The sequence below is a fragment of the Drosophila nasuta genome, chromosome 3, assembly GCF_023558535.2.
Source record: "Drosophila nasuta strain 15112-1781.00 chromosome 3, ASM2355853v1, whole genome shotgun sequence".
Taxonomy (NCBI): Eukaryota; Metazoa; Arthropoda; class Insecta; order Diptera; family Drosophilidae; genus Drosophila; species Drosophila nasuta.
Window position 1 is genome coordinate 16,514,576 of NC_083457.1, and position 19,053 is coordinate 16,533,628.

General features: G+C 33.2%; 2 protein-coding genes and 3 non-coding genes across 7 annotated transcripts in view; 2 read left to right on the forward strand and 3 right to left on the reverse strand.

Annotated features, from left to right (window-relative positions):
* Positions 1–273: 273 nt before the first annotated feature.
* On the reverse strand, positions 274–345 carry Trnaa-ugc (transfer RNA alanine (anticodon UGC)). The gene has a single exon. It is a non-coding gene; the product is annotated as a tRNA-Ala (tRNA).
* Positions 346–730: 385 nt separating this feature from the next.
* Positions 731–802, forward strand: Trnaa-ugc (transfer RNA alanine (anticodon UGC)). The gene has a single exon. It is a non-coding gene; the product is annotated as a tRNA-Ala (tRNA).
* Positions 803–2,964: 2,162 nt separating this feature from the next.
* On the forward strand, positions 2,965–3,036 carry Trnaa-ugc (transfer RNA alanine (anticodon UGC)). The gene has a single exon. It is a non-coding gene; the product is annotated as a tRNA-Ala (tRNA).
* Positions 3,037–3,126: 90 nt separating this feature from the next.
* Positions 3,127–3,881, reverse strand: LOC132790176 (uncharacterized). Its single transcript, XM_060798636.1, has 2 exons — positions 3,733–3,881; positions 3,127–3,662 (listed from the first exon to the last, which is right to left on the reverse strand). Exons 1-2 carry the CDS (start codon positions 3,778–3,780, stop codon positions 3,291–3,293), a joined length of 420 nt encoding a protein of 139 aa, XP_060654619.1. The 5' UTR covers positions 3,781–3,881; the 3' UTR covers positions 3,127–3,290.
* Positions 3,882–12,097: 8,216 nt separating this feature from the next.
* Positions 12,098–19,053, reverse strand: part of LOC132791599 (protein muscleblind) — a 135,344-nt gene continuing 128,388 nt past the window's right edge. For 2 of the 3 annotated variants that reach the window (XM_060800598.1, XM_060800597.1), the window contains exon 8: positions 18,848–18,986. Coding sequence is in view for 1 of the 3 variants with exons in the window: in XM_060800595.1 (XP_060656578.1) it covers positions 18,100–18,986 (887 nt within the window). In the remaining 2 variants the exon portion in view is untranslated. Of the gene's footprint in view, positions 18,987–19,053 lie in introns of all 3 variants that reach the window. The other variant, XM_060800595.1, reaches the window with a different exon arrangement.

The following is a 19,053-nucleotide window of genomic DNA, read 5'->3' on the forward strand; positions in this document are numbered from 1 at the left end:
ATGGAGCTCTTTGAATCGTTTGCGTTTTGTAAACTACTGCGTCCCTGTTAATCACATGGATCACTTTATCGATTTTACAAATGAAGAAGCAAAAATGCGATCGATTGTGATCTTAAATCGGAATATTGTACCCAAGGTAAAGATCGTGACTAGCGAGCAACGCGAAAGTCATACTGACTCTCAAAACTGGGCAAAAAGCTGTTGAAATGCATAGAACGAATGTCGTATTTTAATACGGCAGAGTACTTTTCATTAATAAAAAAAGCAGTCGTCTGGAGATGCCGGGGATTGAACCCGGGGCCTCTCACATGCAAAGCGAGCGCTCTACCACTGAGCTACATCCCCATTTGAGCACTCCGTCGCTAAATATGCAACATGGTTTAAGCAGTCTGCATTGCTAATGCTGCTAGCACATTTCTAACTCAAACTGAACGTGTAGGTTTTTCCCTTTGGGTAAAGTGGTGAAAGGGTAAATTCAAAATAATTAAAACATTAACTAGATATGCTTGATATTTGAAATGAGATTTTATAACTATGACAGTGAATTTCTTTTTGAATTAATCAAGTAATAGAAAATTAAATTAATTTTTAAAATGTTATATGTTATATGTTTTTTTATTATGTTTTTTATGTGTTTATACAACATTCATTGAATTGTACTTTATTTGCGTATGTCTCGTAAGCAACTTATGTTTAGCTTAAGTTGCATTTGTGCCTCGTTGCCGTTATTGGGGATGTAGCTCAGTGGTAGAGCGCTCGCTTTGCATGTGAGAGGCCCCGGGTTCAATCCCCGGCATCTCCATCTCAATTTTTTTTTTCATTTTTGCAAATTTGTTTCATCAAATAATTGTTTTGTTTTTTCTAATGTAATCATACTCTTCGCCGTACTCTTTGAAAATGCTAAGTTTTGCTATAGAATTCGAATATTTACATATTTTTGGTCTTAGGTCTTAAAATGTCAATCAACTGCATAACATATCAAATGTCATATAAGATGTGAACACATTGCCTATCAATTAGCACGAACAAAAATCTGCAAGGACCAGAACATCTGTCACGCAGCACATAAATTTAATTACGTCAAGCTCCAAATAAATGCCAAATTTTGTGTATGTTGAAATTAATTACCACGTCGATGTCTGTTTTTGTCACATTCTGTGTGTTGCTTCCCTTGGAGTGAGTGTGTATATATGTATATTTGAAAGTGTAATAAATATTAAATAACAATTGGCCAGTACACCACACAAGTACTCATACAGTGTTGCATGTCTGAGGCTCTCGAAGGACTCGATGGTCTTAAATAAAAGAAAATACAAATCGAAAGTGTCACTAAGAATTTATGTTATTACCTAAATACGCATGGGCCAACAATTGCAATCACAAAGCCACGAATATGGTTTATGGCCTGGATGCTTAAAAATTTATCATACAATCTAAACATGTGACACAGCCTCAATTTTGTGACAGCTCAAAAGTGTGCAAGAATACTATTATTTTATCTTTTTCAAGTTTTACTCATTGATCTGCTTAATGTGCAAAATAACAAGATTTTATAATTTATGAAGAATTTTGGTGCACCTATAAAATACAATAATTAATAAGATCTTGTGAATTCAATATTGAATTTTTTAATTCTTTTTTAAAGCTATATTTCGACTTTTTTGGTATTTAATGGTTTTGGGTATTTAATTTGGTTTTTAGATACAACATTATAATTTTCAAGCTCCTATAATTCAAATTCTCGCTTCTGGAAGTTCTTCTATTCTAGAAAAAAGGTTTCTACGCAAAAATCAAAATTAAGTTTGAGTGGAATTTAAAAATATTAATATTAACAAATTCGATTTTCAAGGTGAAGCAAAGCAAAGTAAAGTTCTCGCAAGTGCATAATTTACTGATTAACTATTTTTTGGATTCGCTTAAGTCCAATTAAAACCTAAACTATACTCTAAGTATCAAATAAGGACGAAGCAATGAATGATGTTCCAACTCTAGTCCAGGCGAAAAAACAGCAAAATAGCTGCTAACCAAAGTCAGTCAAAACAGAGACTGACTCTGGACAATAATGTTTCAATTAACACACATAGTCAAGTTAACCCGCTACCTCTTCAGGCCACGTCAGCTCACTCTGGCCATATTCATATGCAAAGTACGTACGCAAAACAGTCCGTCCTTTCAGTTGGCTTAATGGGCTGAGCATCGGTTGGTCCTGGACATCATAATTCCCTCCACAATTCCCAAACATCGAAAAGACAACAGAGGAACACCAGGCAAACTCGGTGTGCCTATGTAGTAGCAAAAGCCCATCATGCTGGAATGTCTCTGCTCTGAAGTATGGGTTCAATTTGGAGGCGCAATGTGTTTGCTCCTCACTCGATTGCCCCCGCTTCCCATACTTCTGTGGCTACTGCGTTACCCGTTGCTGCAGTTTGCCGAGTTCTAATTACGTTAATATGCGACAACGTTTTCGCAATCGAAAAATTCTTACACCAGCGGGAGATTCGTCGTGTGAGATTTAGTGCGTGGGGAACTGACTTCCAGACTAAAGAGTAACACAATCTTTGCATACTTGGGGAACTGTGTGTGAATTGACTTCCAGACTAAAGAGTAATACAATGTTTAATACTCGAGTTTCAAGAAATTTCCTTTAAAGTTAAAGCGAATTACATTAGGAATAAATAATTCCAGTAAGTAATAAAAACTACTTCACATGGAAGTAGCTAATGAAATTATGTACGTAAGAGATAAATAAGAAATATACAAAATGCAATTAAAATTAGGGCATATCCATTTCCAACCGTATAAAATAAATATATATTTATATGGTTACTACATTACTAGAGAAAGATCTTAGGCAACAATATTGTGGTAGTATGGTATGTAGTTGCAACTGTCGAAAAGGGTTTCAGTAATATCTCTTAACGAACTCACTTCAAAATGCTATATACAAAATTGGCAATCAAAATTGGGGATGTAGCTCAGTGGTAGAGCGCTCGCTTTGCATGTGAGAGGCCCCGGGTTCAATCCCCGGCATCTCCATTACGATTTTTTACTTTTATATATTTCGTTTTATTATTATTTAAACTTAGTTTCATAGAACAATTTTGTATTTTTTAGTATCAGCAATAATGAATTATTTATGCATATTTATTATATGGCAGAACTCGTTTCACATACCAAATATATTTAAAAGTTTTTTGTTATTTTCCTTTTTTTTGTATTTAAATTTACCAATACCCTTAAGGACAAAATGTTTGAGATGTTAGAGTAGCAGCCTAGGGTCATTGCAATTTTTATTTTTTATTAGCATCCAAGTCGTTATTAGTCCTGGGAACAATATCAACAAAGATCCGGTTGCAACCCAACTTATTCCACTTCCTGGCGTATGGCTTCAACGATTTAGTCAGCGAATTAAGTGATTGGGATAAACACTTAAAGTCGCCACTAGCTCGAATAACGAATTCATATGCTAGCAAAACTAAATCCACAGCGTCCAAGTTTTGAGTCTTCCTAGGAACGAAGTTCATACATGTAGCCAATTCTTTTACGGTAGGTATGGCAAAGTAGGACAATGTCTGACCCACGGCATCTAACACAACATGTACGCATGGTGGGGTATCCTCAAGATCTATGACAGCCTCAACGGGCTTATAGGGAGCGCACAACTGTAAGCAGAAGAGATTTCCATTTCAAATTTACAAATCAATCTGAATATTAGAGAGGGTTAATACTTACCAAAAGAGCAAAAGCAAAAAATATAAATGTATATTGTGCAGACTTCATCTTGAGATTATTTCGATTTAGAATCACTAGGAAAAGTGAAGAACGAGTTTCGGATTTCCTTCTTTTTATATGGGAGACTCCGATGCTTTTCTTAAACTATGAACATGACTTTAAAATACCTCTATTTAAATGATATACGAGTATTCTTAATAATTTACTGTACCAAAATTAATTTAAGATTTTGTCAAGAAAACTTGTATACCCATCTATTACCTATTGTTATACCCATTTTTTAACACGATCCGATTCACAGAAAGTATTGAATTGATTTTATGTGCTTATGTCATAATGCGGAAAGCGTGAAATCTACTTCGAATAGCATGACTGTAAAGATATTTTTGTCTTTTTTTTACGAAACGGAAATTATTGAAGTCTAAGCAGAATCTTTTCAAAAATCAATTAATGCAATTATGTACTACTGTGGGCAAAAAGTAAGGTGAATTTGTTTGTAAAATGAAAAATCTTTATTTATTCTTCTAAATCAATATCATTCCCTTCAAAGTGATCCCCTCCCGATAAAATACACTTATGCACACTTTTTTTCCTATCCTCGAAATATGCCAAATAGTCCCTTTTCGGTATAGCCATCAGTGCCTTCTTCGATTTAGCTTTTATCTCCTCAATCGACTCGAAACGCATTCCCCGAAGTGGTCTCTTCAGTTTTGGGAATAGTCAGAAGTCACACGGAGCCAAATCAGGCGAATACAGTGGTCTTGGAACGATATGCGTCGAATTTTTTGCGAAATGGTCAAGAAAAACGTGTACAGAAATTGGTCGTTTTGGTACCAAACGAGATTTGACTTTTCGTAGGCCCAAATGGTCTTTCAAAATGGTTTTCACAGATCTTTCTGATATTCCGATCATATCAGTAAGGTCTCTAATAGTCAACCGACGATTTTTGCCTCCACTTTGTTGACGTGTTGGTCATGTGTTGACGTCGATTGTCGTCCGGAGCGCTCCAAGTCATCAACACGTTCTCGACCCTCTTTGATGTCTTTGTACCACTTAAAACATTTTTTGTGACATGGTAGAATCACCAAAGGTCTTCCGCAACATACTCGGCGTTTCCGCAGCCGAAATTTCATTCAGCAAACAAAATTTGATGGCACTTCTCATTCAGACATTGTAAAAAATCGAAAAATGCACTCTTGGTCGTTTGGAAAACACAAGCGTAAATATATTTCTGATAATGACATTCAAATGAAATTTGGCCCAGATGTCATTAACAGTCTTGCCAACTTAAGAAAAAAAGAATTAGGCCGAATTGTTAGGCCCGCGAAGTTTAAATTGAAAATTCACCTTACTTTTTGCCCACAGTAGTATTTTCTATATTTTTATTTGTTGAAATATGTTTAGCAGCTTAGAAGAGTTGCTGAATTTTAGTCTTTGATAAACAACATGGTGAAAGTCGGTTATTGCATTAGGTATGGAGCACGCTATAATCCAATGACCTTATCAAGGCCTGCCAAATGCCAAAAGGTTTTTGCATTCATAAATAAGACATGCAAGAAGCCCCCATCAAAATAGCAACAACAAGAAGAGCCAGCTGAAACGTGGCACAGGTTGCAAATGGCCCCAACTACCAGGCGTCCACATTTGATCATTCACTCACGTATGTACACAAAGCCCCACGGGCTGCTGCATCTGCTCATTGCGTCAGTAACGATGGTATGCATAAGAGCATGGAGAGATAGGAGATGAGGAAGAGGAGTTTAGGGATGCGGAATGGGGGGGACAGTTTACGTTCTCGCCAATGTCTTTAGCATGCCAGTATGCCAGTGTCAGTGTCAGAGCCAGCGCCAGTGTCGACGATGCCTGTTGTCATTCATTCATTAATGCATTTTCCTGATTTTCACTCATTTAACTCCATAGATTTTTAATTTTGCCTATTACAGGACTGCCAGATGGTCGCTTTTTGTTTTGTTGTCTGCTCCTGTGATACTCAGTTGTGTTGGGGCCGTCGGTCGTCCGATTGTTGCACTGAATTGCAACCCTCCTGCTATGTTACATGGACATGGACATGCTACCTGCTGTCTGGTCAGCTCTCTCTCTCTCTCTCTTTGTATCTTTGTTGTGTCCAATCCTCTGGTATGGAGTACGCGCCTGAAGCTATGCTTCATTTACTTTGTTGTCAGTGGCCATTAGTTTTGACGCACTTTGGGCTGGGTCTGGGCTTGGGTCTCTGCTACCACTTGTTACTGTTGATGAGCTTGGCCCATTGCCTATGGGTGATTTGTGTGGCAATCGAATTCGAGTGGCCAGCACATGAAATGCTTGGAAATGGAATCAAAAACAGAGCAAAAAATGAAATGCATGTTTTACTATTTTAACTACGAATATTTTAACTACAAAATATAATTCCATCAGAGTGAACGTAAGTATGTTAAGCATCTTACCACCAACTATTAGGCAAGCTTGTCCCTTGCCTGAATAATTTGAAGCAATCAAGGAGTCGTTAATCTTGCTCACAACCCAAAATTAATAGCTAACCTGGCTAGCCAAATTCGGTGCAAGGAGTGTGCAAGGAGTGTGTGGGCCTGGTCAGGTTGTATAAGGCAAAAGAAAAATGTTTTGTGAGCAAATTAAACTCGTTCTAAATACATTACGATAGAGCTGGGCAGCTCCTGTCGCATTCAAGGAGCTGTTGTTGCCCAGAAAGACAAACAGAAGCGTTGGGCGCTAGACGACAACAACAACAACAACAACAACGGATAAACAAGATTAATTGTACCTAAAAGCCAAAGTCAGTACCTTACGCTTTCGAGCGTAGACTTTTGACTTTCCTGCTAAGATGCGCTGCCAAAGTCAACGTCAGCGTCAGAGTCAGCGCCAACGTCAACGTCATTGTCAGCGTCGGTCTCGAGGACGACAACAATTCGTTGTTATTGCATTCGAGCGCCTTTTAGTATGAACATTGCCCTAATTTGACCGCTGGCCTGCACCGAGTATGAAAAAAAAAAAACGTTTTTTCTTTGACTTTTGTGTACATGTTGTCTTGAAATTTTGTTGGTTTTGTTTCATTTATACGTAAATGCTCGGAAAACGAGTTGTAGATAAGACTGAAGTCCTAAAAGTGTCATCTATGCTTGAGATAAAGCTACTCGAGGTTGTTAAATAGCAGTTCAAGTTAAGTTAAAGTTTAAGTTAAACTATTCAAAATTAGTGAGAATATAAAAGACACTCCAATAATGTTTTTTTCTTGAGTCTCAATTCTTCAATATTGTGCTTTAAGCTTAAAAGTAATTTCGAAAGCCATAGGCGATGTTAGAAATTCATAACCGATCTTTATCAAAACATTACAAATTATTTTTCCTGTAGGGTTTTGCCGTTGAGTAGCTTAGAGGCTGTAAGAGGTACAGAAATAAAACCTTGGTAGCAGTATACCAGAGATTTCGATGTTTTTCTTTATTTTTATGATCGTACAAACACATCAAAGATTCTGTTGATTCTATCGTAGCTTAGACTTTGAAATCTTTAATTTTTAACTTTTCAACGTTTATTTTATTAGGTTGTAGGAAACAACAAAATTTTTAACTTAGGATTGTCAATATCAATAGTAGGTGAACAAGCGGAAATGATTGAAATAATCATTTTAATTAGGTAATACTTCAGCGTTACCAATCAAAAACTTTGCGACAAATTGTCAGTGCTCCTTTCTACGTATCTAATGCAAATATTTACAAAGATCTTAATATTTTAACTATAAAAGAAGAAATAAAGAAATTTGGTAAGAAATACATCGATTGACTCCATAACCACGAAAATAATTTAGCCCTAAGTCTATTAGACAACAATTTAACAATAAGAAGACTGAAAAGATAACATACCACATACTCGATCTCCCCGATAGATAAATCCAAGAAACTGAAAAGATAATATTATATATATAATAACAGACCTCATCGGATAGCTGCTATTTCTGTTAAGTTTATATTAATTAAACAATTTACTTGTAGTTCAAAAAGACAGATTTTAAATAAAAGAGAGAGAGAGGAGTAATTAATTAATTTTAAGTAACATATTATTGTGGTTGAATTATACTGTTAATGCAATTGCAGTTTGAATTATGAAAAACCGATTCATAGTGTGCACACAATGAATATTAATGTATTGTGAAAGATCAAAAATTGAATATTTGACTTATCTGCATATAGTTTGTTGTTTGTTATAAATTTTTTAATGCATTGGATTTTAAATTGCAGAAGAAGGGATACGAACGATGAGAATAAAATGAAGAGCAGTGGGCTTGGTATCTGTGGATACTCGGCAAGCTTGCCAAATAGAATGAATGGGATCAGTACTCGAAGAAACTCAATTTTTGATTACTTACGAAGAAAGAAGTGAGAATGATAAGTCATCACAAGAGAGCGCATATCTGTATACCTTGACATAATTATAAAAGAAAGATAATATTTAAATTTAACCACGAAGTGTCCCTGTAGCTTCGTTGTTTAATATGTCACTTATGTTTAGTTTTCTATTGCTTGGTAGTATTTGCTAAGCTGGTAAATAGCAAAAAACAAAAAACTTTGTCATATTAATTATTATGATTGACATCAACAAAATGCAAAGCGGACAAAGTTATTGGCTACTAATAATATAATATATATGTTAAATTGGTTGCATGAAAAGGTTTACCTTCGTTTCCTTACCTGAATTATTTTGTGCTCTCAATAATTCTGATTTAAATTTTTCGCATTCAAACCGATATGACCTCTGGGCGCACGATGGAAGTCAAAACTAAAACGGTTTTGTGCATTTCGCCGATTACCCAACGCAACGTTGCATAATTTTAGCATCAAATATTTAACGTAAATCTTTTGTGAACAATCAAACAGTTTTAACTGCTTCGCGATAGCAATGCGCTCTTTCATTTGTCAAGTTTTTGAGCTTTACTTGTTTTATTTTCTACTTTTCCATAGCCAAGCGCAGTCAAGTAAACGTCTGAAGGCAAACAAACTTTTTCACCAGCGTCAGTTAATTTAGTCAGTTCAGCGCTTATTCGTTTCTTTCTTTTGCCCCCTTCTACTTTTTTATACACTAGGAGTTTTCCGCACTGAAAGCAACAAATTCCATTCCACACTACGAATTATTGTTCTGGACGTATTCGGAAGCATTCATTTCGGGGGAATTGCCGCAAAGTATGCAACGGAAAAGTGAGAAAATGATTTTTTGATTTCCTTTTTTTTATGATATATATCTTTATTAAAAATCGTCTAAAAAAATTGTACTCTCTGGTATATTTTGCATGTAATAGTATATTGATATACCAAATTAATTCGTCGGTATATTTTAGTATTTTTTGTATAATAAAAAGGTATACTTTTAATAGTAATACCGCACTGTTTTGCTTTTATTGCTGGAAGCAGGAAAGTTTTCCCGCTTGGTTCTTCTTTTCTTGAAAAACGTTTATCATAGCTTAACAATTAAAGAGAAAAGTCCCTTCAAAGTGCATTCGAGATGTTGAAACAAACTTAAATTTATTATCTCAGCGGAAGTTGGATTATCTTTGTTAACCTTCGCCTTCCGTGCGTGCAATGTAAGCCATTTGTTTGGCATTAGCTGGAGATTTTGTATTCAAGTTCCAGATAACTAGCATCTGTCTTGAAATTGTGCCCATGCACATTTCTCACTTTCTAAATCGCTCGCTGGCAATTTAGAGCCTATGCTGCAATCACACAAGTTAATGCGTCTTTATAGGCAATAAAATTCAAGTTTCTTTCTGCATGTCGCATTTTTCTTGAATAAGTTTCGCATCCAATAACTTTCCTCACTTCTTACCACCTTCTGATAAACTTTGGTCAAAAGTTACCAGAATTTAGTAGCAAACTAAACTTTAGGGCATTTGCACGGTAGGGAACCGCTTTTTGGCCACTTGACCTAACCAGCATTGCTATTTCTTTGAATCCTCTCAACCCCCTTTATTGCTCCTTGCCAACGGCAGTAAATTGTTATTCTTGTTAATTCAATCGTTTGGTTAGTGCAAAATTAAGTTTGTGGTCTGTTCCAACAACTCGATTTTCTTTGTCTTCTGCTAAAACATAATTAGTAGTTGGCTTGCGTTTAGAAAAGTTCTGGGTGCCATATTTGCCATTTATGGATAATACAGTTAGTATTAAGTCAACATTTAATTTTAATTTATTTTATGTATTACTCGTTTTATAAAAAAAAACAATTTCGTAGATACTTACCTTGGCTGTTCTTACTAATTATTTTTTGACTAAAGATATATCTTTTATAAGAGTTGATCGAAAGTTGGCTCTTAGAATGTTAATTGTGAGAGAGCAGTAAGCTGAAGAAAATATTTATAACGTGATGCAAGCATGGGGTTAGCATAACACGTCGAAATGACATTACAGGACAATAGATGGTTTTAAAAGGAATTTCCTAATATTTCGGGAAACTCAAATAAGTAGACTTGATAATACTCGGTCTGTCCCCATTGCAACATTGCATTATTTTGTCGAAGATAACAATAATAAGAAATGGTAAAATTTCATTTCAATCACTTTCCATTTGTATTATTGTAAAATAAATAAGAAAATCGCAATAGTCGTATATATAGTATGCTCGACTGCGAGATACCCGCTACCTATTTTAAATGAAAGCAAACCATTATTCTTAAAATATACCGAAGGCTATATTTGGTATATTGAAATAATACTACGTTCAAAATATACAATTAAGTGAAAAATATACCAGATTGTCAGTCAAATCAAGTAATACTTGATTGTATAAGTTGTTTTTCCCAAACGAAAGTATGTTTTAAATACACCTGGCCCTCGCTTCACTCGGACTCTTTTAGCACGAACTCGGTCTTACACGGTTACAAATTTGCTCCCATCTCCCTTTTAACACGCTAAAATTCTCGTTCTTACACGATTGCAAAATATCGATATGTGTATATTTTGTTTGCAGTCAATTAACGCGATTGTGCTTTTGTGCTTGTGTCTTACGCATGGGGTGATTGTCGAAAAAGGGGAATCCCTCGTTTGATCTGCTAGCGTGTTTTAGTAGGTGCGAAGATCTTATACGCTGGATTTTGGATACAACTGAAACCGACTCCATCGAGTGCTTGGAAGATGTTTTGTATTAAAGATAGCCTTGAGTTGGTAAACTTATCTTTAAAAGAGATTAAGGTGTCAACATTAAATATATGCTGGAGAAAATTATGGCCAGAGGTAGTTAAAAGTTCTGAAATAAAAGTGCCAAAACGTGGATTCCAGGATATATTGGACCTTGCTCACTTGATTGAAGTTGAAGGTTTCGACGACATGGCAAATGATGATTTGCAAGAGTTGTTTGAAGATAAAGAAATTGATGACGAATTATTGCTTGAGATTGATGTGAATGAAGCAAACAATTCGAAATCAGATGACAGCAGCTCTGAAGAAACCGATCAAATTAGTTTATCGATAGAAAAACTCCAAGAAGGATTCGCATATGCTAGCAGCTTGGAATCGTGCTTTTTAAATTCAGATCCGGTCATCGAACGACGACTTATGTAAGTTTAATAGAGAGTTGGAAACAATACTTTTGCCTTATAAGGAGTGCTATAAAGAAGCTTTAAAAGTCACCAAACAATCGAAAATGACAGATTTTTTTTATAAAGAGCCAATAAAAAAAAAAAACATGTAAATAAATAATAAAACTGTAATGAAACATTAATAAAAACATACCAAATTTGAACAATAAAAAAATTTGAATTTGAATTTTGCGAATTTTCGCTTAACACGATTTCGCTTAACACGAAGATTTCTTAAATATGTACATTTCCTGCCAGTACAAAGTTATAATACCCTTCAATTTTTAGCGGATATAAACATTCAATCTCGTTTTCATACTTACTACTTACCATCGCACGTACATATGTATTTTAATTACGAGTATTAGCAATTTCACAAAAGTATCTTTTGCATTTTCAGTTTCAAAATAAGAGTTGTACTTGGGAGAGTGCACATGCCTATCCAATAAGTTATTGTATCTACAGAAATTCTTATTTATTGAAAATGATGAAATTTCATTTATCCTGATGCTGACACACTGCGATTCATCTGGAATTGAAATCCCTCTGATATGGAATAAAAGACTTTTGTAAATTTTTTAAATTTTATTTCAAGTGTTTTTATTGTATTTCATTGTTTTTGTTTGTTGATGTTAGTTTTTTATATTTTACTTTACTGCTAAATAACTTTTAATGTTGTATTTTCTATATCATAATTCTTCATACAACTTGTTATTATTAATTAGCTTATTCATGATTTTTAGATTGCAACAATTGCTCTTTGCTGTGCATCCTTACTCTTCTTCTTCTTCCTTTTGTTTTTTTTTTTTTTTTTTTTTTTTTTACATGTATGTATATAATAACTAAACCTGTTTTGTAATAATAAATATAATAATAGTTAATAATGATTTGTTTATTAAATATCTTTAAAAAATTTTAATTTTAGGAGTATAAATATCATCATATTTTTGTATCATTACTTTTATCATCGATTTCAAACGTACTGTAAACGTGGTGTTCATATTTTTTTAATGTTTACTTTACTTCCTCCCCAGCTTTATTTAATTAATCATTTTCATCGTTCATTACATTACTGCTTACGCCTTAAAAACTATTTTTTTTTTTCAATTTATCATTGTTTTGTATTTTGTATATATGTAAGTATAGGTAATTAAATGTATTAATTAATTTATTAATATATAATAAGTATATATGCTGAATACAAATATTACACATCAATTATGTATGTATATAAAAACAAGCCAGAGAAAATATACAAAATGAATAAAACAAATATGAAAACAAAAAACAACATTTTTTGAATATCACAAAAACATAATATAATATATAGTATCAATAATAAATAAGGTGCAAAATATTTGAAATTAAACGTAAATTCAAAAAAAATAATAAAGGCGCTTAAAAAATAGGTAGGTAGACTACATCTCAAGAACAATACGCTTGCCATACGCATAAAACACATAGAAAAATTCGTTGATATCACCTGACATAAATGAAAAATTACTTACATTATACAAAGTGTGTATATACTGTAAGTATATACTATTATAAGTATGTGTAATGCATTATTAGATCGAATTTGCGTTAAATATAAATTATAATTAGATTATAATATTCGCACACTAAAATTGTTCACTTCTAGTTACTTTAGTTTTCTTACTCATTCATTTGACCGATCGATCTTTCGGTATTCTAGTACAACAAATTTCTTTACGTTTCATTAAGTTGCAACATTGAATTTTTTTTGTTCTTTACTTTTTAATAAACACATCACATCATATTCACAATTAATAATCATAATAATCTAATAGTATATATGTTATGTATAGGTGTAAATATAAACTAAAAATAACAATAATACCTATGACTTATGCTCAAACATAGTACTTATGTATTTGTTCATTAAACCTAATTCATATTTTACTGGTTCTGCGATTACAAAATGAAATTACAAATGCGCCATATACAAGCGTTAAGTATTAAGAAATATTATGGGGGATCTATGTTAGGTTTTGTTCTGAATTAATTACAAATTATATTAACTAAGTCCAATCGAAATATTTATTGATATGCGAACATGATCATTACATTCGCTTTGATAAAATTGTAAGGCAAATAAAAGTTTCGTTCCTAGTTTACATACACTTGAGGCAGAGTTCCTCATATTCTACACAGGTGCCTTATAAATAACTCATGTGTTTCCAATCATGACTAGCGAACTCTAATTCGTTTGTCTATTGAAATTGAGAATTGCTTAAGTGAACATCTTTCTATAAACAGAGTCCATGTATTCCAATTTATGTATTTAAGTTTTTTTTTTCTTTTTTTTAATTATTTTCTATTTTGTAGAACATTTATATTTGGGTTTTTACACAATTTTTTTTTGCCATTTTCAGCTTATTGTTTTTTTGCCAATCCTTTTTTTTTATGTAATTTTAAGAATTCTTTAAAATGTTTTTTATTTTAACGTCATATTTTTAAGTTCCTACTAATATGTATTTAATATAATTTTTATAAATGTTTTATTTATTATTTTATTTTTATTTTTATGTTGTATACAACTTTCTTTTATCGATCCATATGCTGATCTATTTTTATTTGTTTATTTTTTGCTGTTGTTGTGGTTGCATATAGATTTAAGGTCTGCTTATAATGGACGGAAACTTATTAGGCATTTGAGTTGGAGTTGTTACTGTTTATTCTTGATTTTTGCTTAGTGTCTGTGTATCTATGAGGATTATCTTTATAAACGGTTAGTTATAGTTTGACAAAAGTGTTTGATAGAGGTGAATAGGAGTCAAGAAACAACAGCGTAGAGAGTGAATGTGTGAATCTTTTTATCTTTGTTTTAGATGGGTAATATATGTATGTATAGCAAGAAGAAAGCAAAGTAGAAAATCTAGGATTTCATATTGAAAACGGTGAGAAATTATATAAAACTAAATTTCCGTGTATTATAATCAGCCCTTAAATACATATGTATTGTAAAGTATAAGTATCACTTAAAACTTTGAACGATCTTAGGTTATGTCGATTATTTTGTTATGTAAGATTGAGATTCTCTCGTCATTAGTTTGTGTTGTTTTATTTTCATTTTTATTTATTTATCTTGTTTTTTTTTTCGTTATTAATGGAATCAATTCCAAATAAAATGTTTATTTTGCATTTTGTCGTTGTTTTTCAGAAACATTTCTAATATATATTGCTACCATTTAATATATATATATATATATGTATGTAGATATATTAAACTTGTTACATTTATTCATTTACCTTTTGTCACCAAATGAATAATTTTAGTTTTGTGTATTTAATATATATATATATTTCCCGTTTGTTCTTTATTTAGTATTTATTGATTTCTCTTATTATTTTTATTTCTTTAAAAGATCACATTTCATGTTTTAGTTGCCATTAGTAAATATATATGTATATATAAGTATTATACGTGTATATACATAAATATATATGCATGTATGTTGTATATAATAAGTAGTTTTCCATTTTGTATTTATTGTAATTGTAATGTTCTGTTGTTGTTATTCTATATGTTATGATTCAGTTATATATATCAAAAATTAAATTTACTTATAACAGATCAAAGTATAAATCATATCAATCAATTATTTAACTAAAACCGATCATTTCCACATTGTATATTTATTTAGTGGTATTTTCAATTATAAATTAGGCATAGGAAGATACAGTATATTTCTTATTTTATTCCATTTCGTTTTCCCTTTTTTCCACGCTAAAACAATCTTTGTTTGTTTTTGTTTTTTGTTTTTGTTTTTTTGTGTTAGTTGTCGGTTTTCATGTGTCTAAGTTCATGTATGAGACTATCTGTAGGTAAGTATTATATGAAATGATTGTTTTAAAATTATTTCTAGAAATTTCAGCTAAATTAGTGAGACACTCCTTAAAAATGTAGTGTGTAATGTTCATTCAATTTCATATTATAGGTAATCTTTCTATTTCTGTTTTTGTTTTCTTTTTTTTTTTGCAAAAATGCTTAAAGTTTACATTTGATTATATTTTTTTGTTTTTTTTTTCATTCGTTTTTTTTTTGTTTTGTTTTGATGTTAATGTCATTTTGGTTTCATATTTTTGTGTGTTATTATTTCAATATAAAAAAATATTTTATTTAAATTTCATTTTGGTTGCTTTGTTGTATTCTGTCTGATTCATTTGTTCATCTTTATAAAATGTAAAAAAAGGTGTACGATTTTTGTTTAAAAAAAATGAACGTCTGAATTATTTTAGCCTTTCTTTTAACTTGTATTTTAAATCTGTTGAAGTTCTGTAGTAAATCGTTGTTGCAAAAATAGGACGTGACTGTAGTTGTTTTTTCCTTTTTCTCTTTTTCTTTCTATTTTTATTTTATATCTTTTAAATACACTTGCATTTCCCGTATTCATATTTGTATTGTTTTTTGTTGTATAATCGCTGCTAAACTATGGCTTGTGAACATTTCCGTTTTGATTAATTTTGACTGTTTTCCAAGTATTTTGTTAAATATTTCGATTACACTTACCTTTTTGCTAATATAAGCATTTCTTACTAATTTCTTATTATTGTTATTGTTTTTAATATTATAGTTTAATTTAAGTTTGAAATATGGAGCCCTAGAGTTTAAAATAGTTTTAAACTAATACGTTCTTCCACAAATTTTGGTTTTCGTTCTTGTAAAGTTCCATTTTTTTGCTTGCTAAGTTTGTTTTTATTATATTTTATTTTTATTTTTAATTGAACAACACAAAACATATACAGCTGTGACCATTGAAATAGCAGTGCGACAGAGAAAAGACTATGTAACCGTTTTTTTTGGTTATTCCTTTTTGTTAGTTGATCGCTAGCACATTGTTTTTGTAAAATGAAGCATAAAGATAAGAAAACAGCAAAAACCCCGTTAGATTTGATCAGTTTTTCTGAAATTTTGATATTTTTACCCAAGTGCACCACTTTTGGGCTGAACATTAGAATAGCAGTTTTTTCTTTTCTTCCACTAAAAAAGCCGAAATTGCTTTTAATTTTATGAAAAGTGAGTTTAATCTGGTTTATTATTGTAGTTTATACGACAATACACTATAACTATAAAAAAAAAAATTAATTTTAGTGTGTAAAGGACCTAACTGGTCCAATGTAGAGAGGAGGTCCTTTCTTGAGCTTAGGAAGGAGCAAAATTGTATAAAAAAGTTCTGTGTCGCCTAAAATGTTTTACCAAAATGGTTTTCAATGACATAAATTATAAATCAAAGCCTGAAAACCGTAGTGTGATACAAAAAACCACAATTTTAGAGGACCGATGCATAGTGCTCTTCAGCTAAACTAATCCTTTTGCATCCTGTAGGGATATTAAAGCAGGGCTGAGTTGGGGAATTAGTGAAGTGGCTATTGGCCGAAGACTGGTGGATACAAATTTGAATACCCGAAGTCCAGAAAAGGTGCAATTACTTGGTTATAGACATCTCAAAGCGAGGTGGGAGTTTACCAAGCGCCACTTGAACTGGCCATTTTCCAAATGGCGTAATATCCTTTGGACAAATGCGTCTAAACTGGTGTTAATTGTTAGAAAAGTTCAAGACAATATGTCTGTTGACCACCAAACACCTAAAATGACCTAAACCATACCCTTAAGACCGCTAACCATGGTGGTCTTCAAATCATGATCTGGGCATGTTTCTCATACAGTGGTGTGGGACCTATAAATATGATCGATGAGATCATAGACCAAGAAATCTTTGAAAATATATTAAGAAACATCATGCTGAAGTATTCTCAGGATGAAATGCGCCTTCAATATGGACTTTTCAGCAGAGCCACGAAACCTAAACACACCGGCCAACTGGTCACGGAGTGGTTTGGTCATGAAAAAACTGATGTAATGCCATGTCAGCAGAGTTCCCGGATTTAAATCCGATTGGGAACTGATGGAGGACATCAAGCATTATGTTGCCAAGAAATCCCCGACATCTAAGCCACACCTTTGACAAGTTGTACAGGAGGTATAGGGCCAGAATCCCTGCAAGCGTTGCGAGGACGTGGTGGACTCCATGCCACGTAGCTGTGAGGCTCTAATAGCCAATAAAGGCTACACAACAAATTATAAGGTCGTATTCAACTCGAAATTTAGAAGGATTAAGTTATTTATAAGATTTTTTGAAATTTATTACATTTTTGTTTTTTCACTGCTATTTCAATGATCTTCATAATACGGACATTTTCATATGTTAATATCCACATTCGGAAAAATATTGAATTATCCAAAATGAAAAATATGTTTAATTATCGCAAATTAAATATATTAAGCTGTTATAAACAAATTTTGTCTCGAAGTTGTGTTTATAATAATATTTTTCAACTTTAAATGTGTAGGTCGTCTGCACTGCTATTTCAATGGTCACAGCTGTATGTTTTGTATTGTCTTTATATAGTTAGTGTGTTTTTGTTTTGTCGAAAGATTCCTAATATTGTGGAGTCACTCAAAATGTTTATGCATGCCTTTTGTGTAAATTTAACATACAATTTCATAAAATTTTGCAAATTTTTGTTTGTAGAGTTCTCAATATATATACTATATTAAATTTTTAATTTTTACTTTTACTCTTACCAACAACTGTTTTTTTCCCCATAATATACGCTGTATTTGTAAATAGTTCATGTCAACCAATTATTTGCATCAAAAAATTTCAATTTTTTTTATTCTTTTTTAGTATAGTATGTATGTATCTATCGTGGTGTGAGTAATGAGTTGGGGGTAAGTGTATGCGCCAAAATGCTTTCTAATTTCCTAACTAGATGCAAGGCGAGGGTGTGGCTATACTGGCCGGTGTCACTGTGATTGTAGTGGCGGGCAAAGCAGCTACTGTAGTTGCGACCACCGGAAAATGATGACCCATAAACTGATGATGAATTAGGCTGTGATGTTGCTGCTGCTGTTGGTTGGTTGCTCGTGGCTGTGCTGTGTACTTCAGCACATGTTGCTGTGGTAGCGAGATGTACGGTGCTGCCTGGATTGGTATGCAGTTGGAGTTGTAGTCATTGCTCAGCACCAGAGTGGGTGCAGAGTCGGCATAGTAGGCGGGCGCCTTGAGAAATGTGGCAGCCGGCGCCGCGGCTGCAGCGTATTGTTGCTGCGGTGTGGGCATGGTTGCTGTCGAAGTGGTCGAGAGTGTTGTTGCCGAGGACAATGTGGGCGATGTGGCTATCGAGCATGAGGATGATGACGAAGTTGACGACGGCGAATACGGTGAACTACGGTGATAAGTAATGTGTTGTTGTTGCTGCTGATGATGTTGCTGATACACGTTGTTGCCGTGTGCTGCAGCAGTGTTGTTGTTGTAGTAGTTGTTGCTGCTATTGCTGGTGTGATAGCCAAACTGTTGCTGTGGTTGCTGTTGTTGTTGCTGCTGAGTCTCTATGATGATCAAATTGTTGGTGTTGCTGTTGTTGTGGTTGTAGCCAGCAGCAACCGCTCCTGGAGTGGTTGTTGTTGTCACCACAGTACCATTGGCCGCTGTCGCCTGTTGCTCACTGGGATTCGTGATCATGGCGGCCATTATGTTGGCTGGCGGCAATACAATCGGTATGTGATAGTATTTACATTGTTTGCGGCGACATTGGCTGTTGGCATGATCCCGACAAACAGCGACACGTTGATCAAGCACCTCGACTTTGTCATCTGTTCAAAGAATATTAAATAAAAAACTTTAGAGTGTGAAGATATGGATATTTATTAAAGGAATTTT

Excerpts from the sequence above, each read along its gene's own strand:
- LOC132790176 (XM_060798636.1), bottom strand. The coding sequence starts at position 3,780 with ATGAAGTCTGCACAATATACATTTATATTTTTTGCTTTTGCTCTTTTG. Across the intron at positions 3,663-3,732 it reads TTTTTGCTTTTGCTCTTTTG|TTGTGCGCTCCCTATAAGCC; the intron begins GTAAGTATTAAC and ends TTCTGCTTACAG.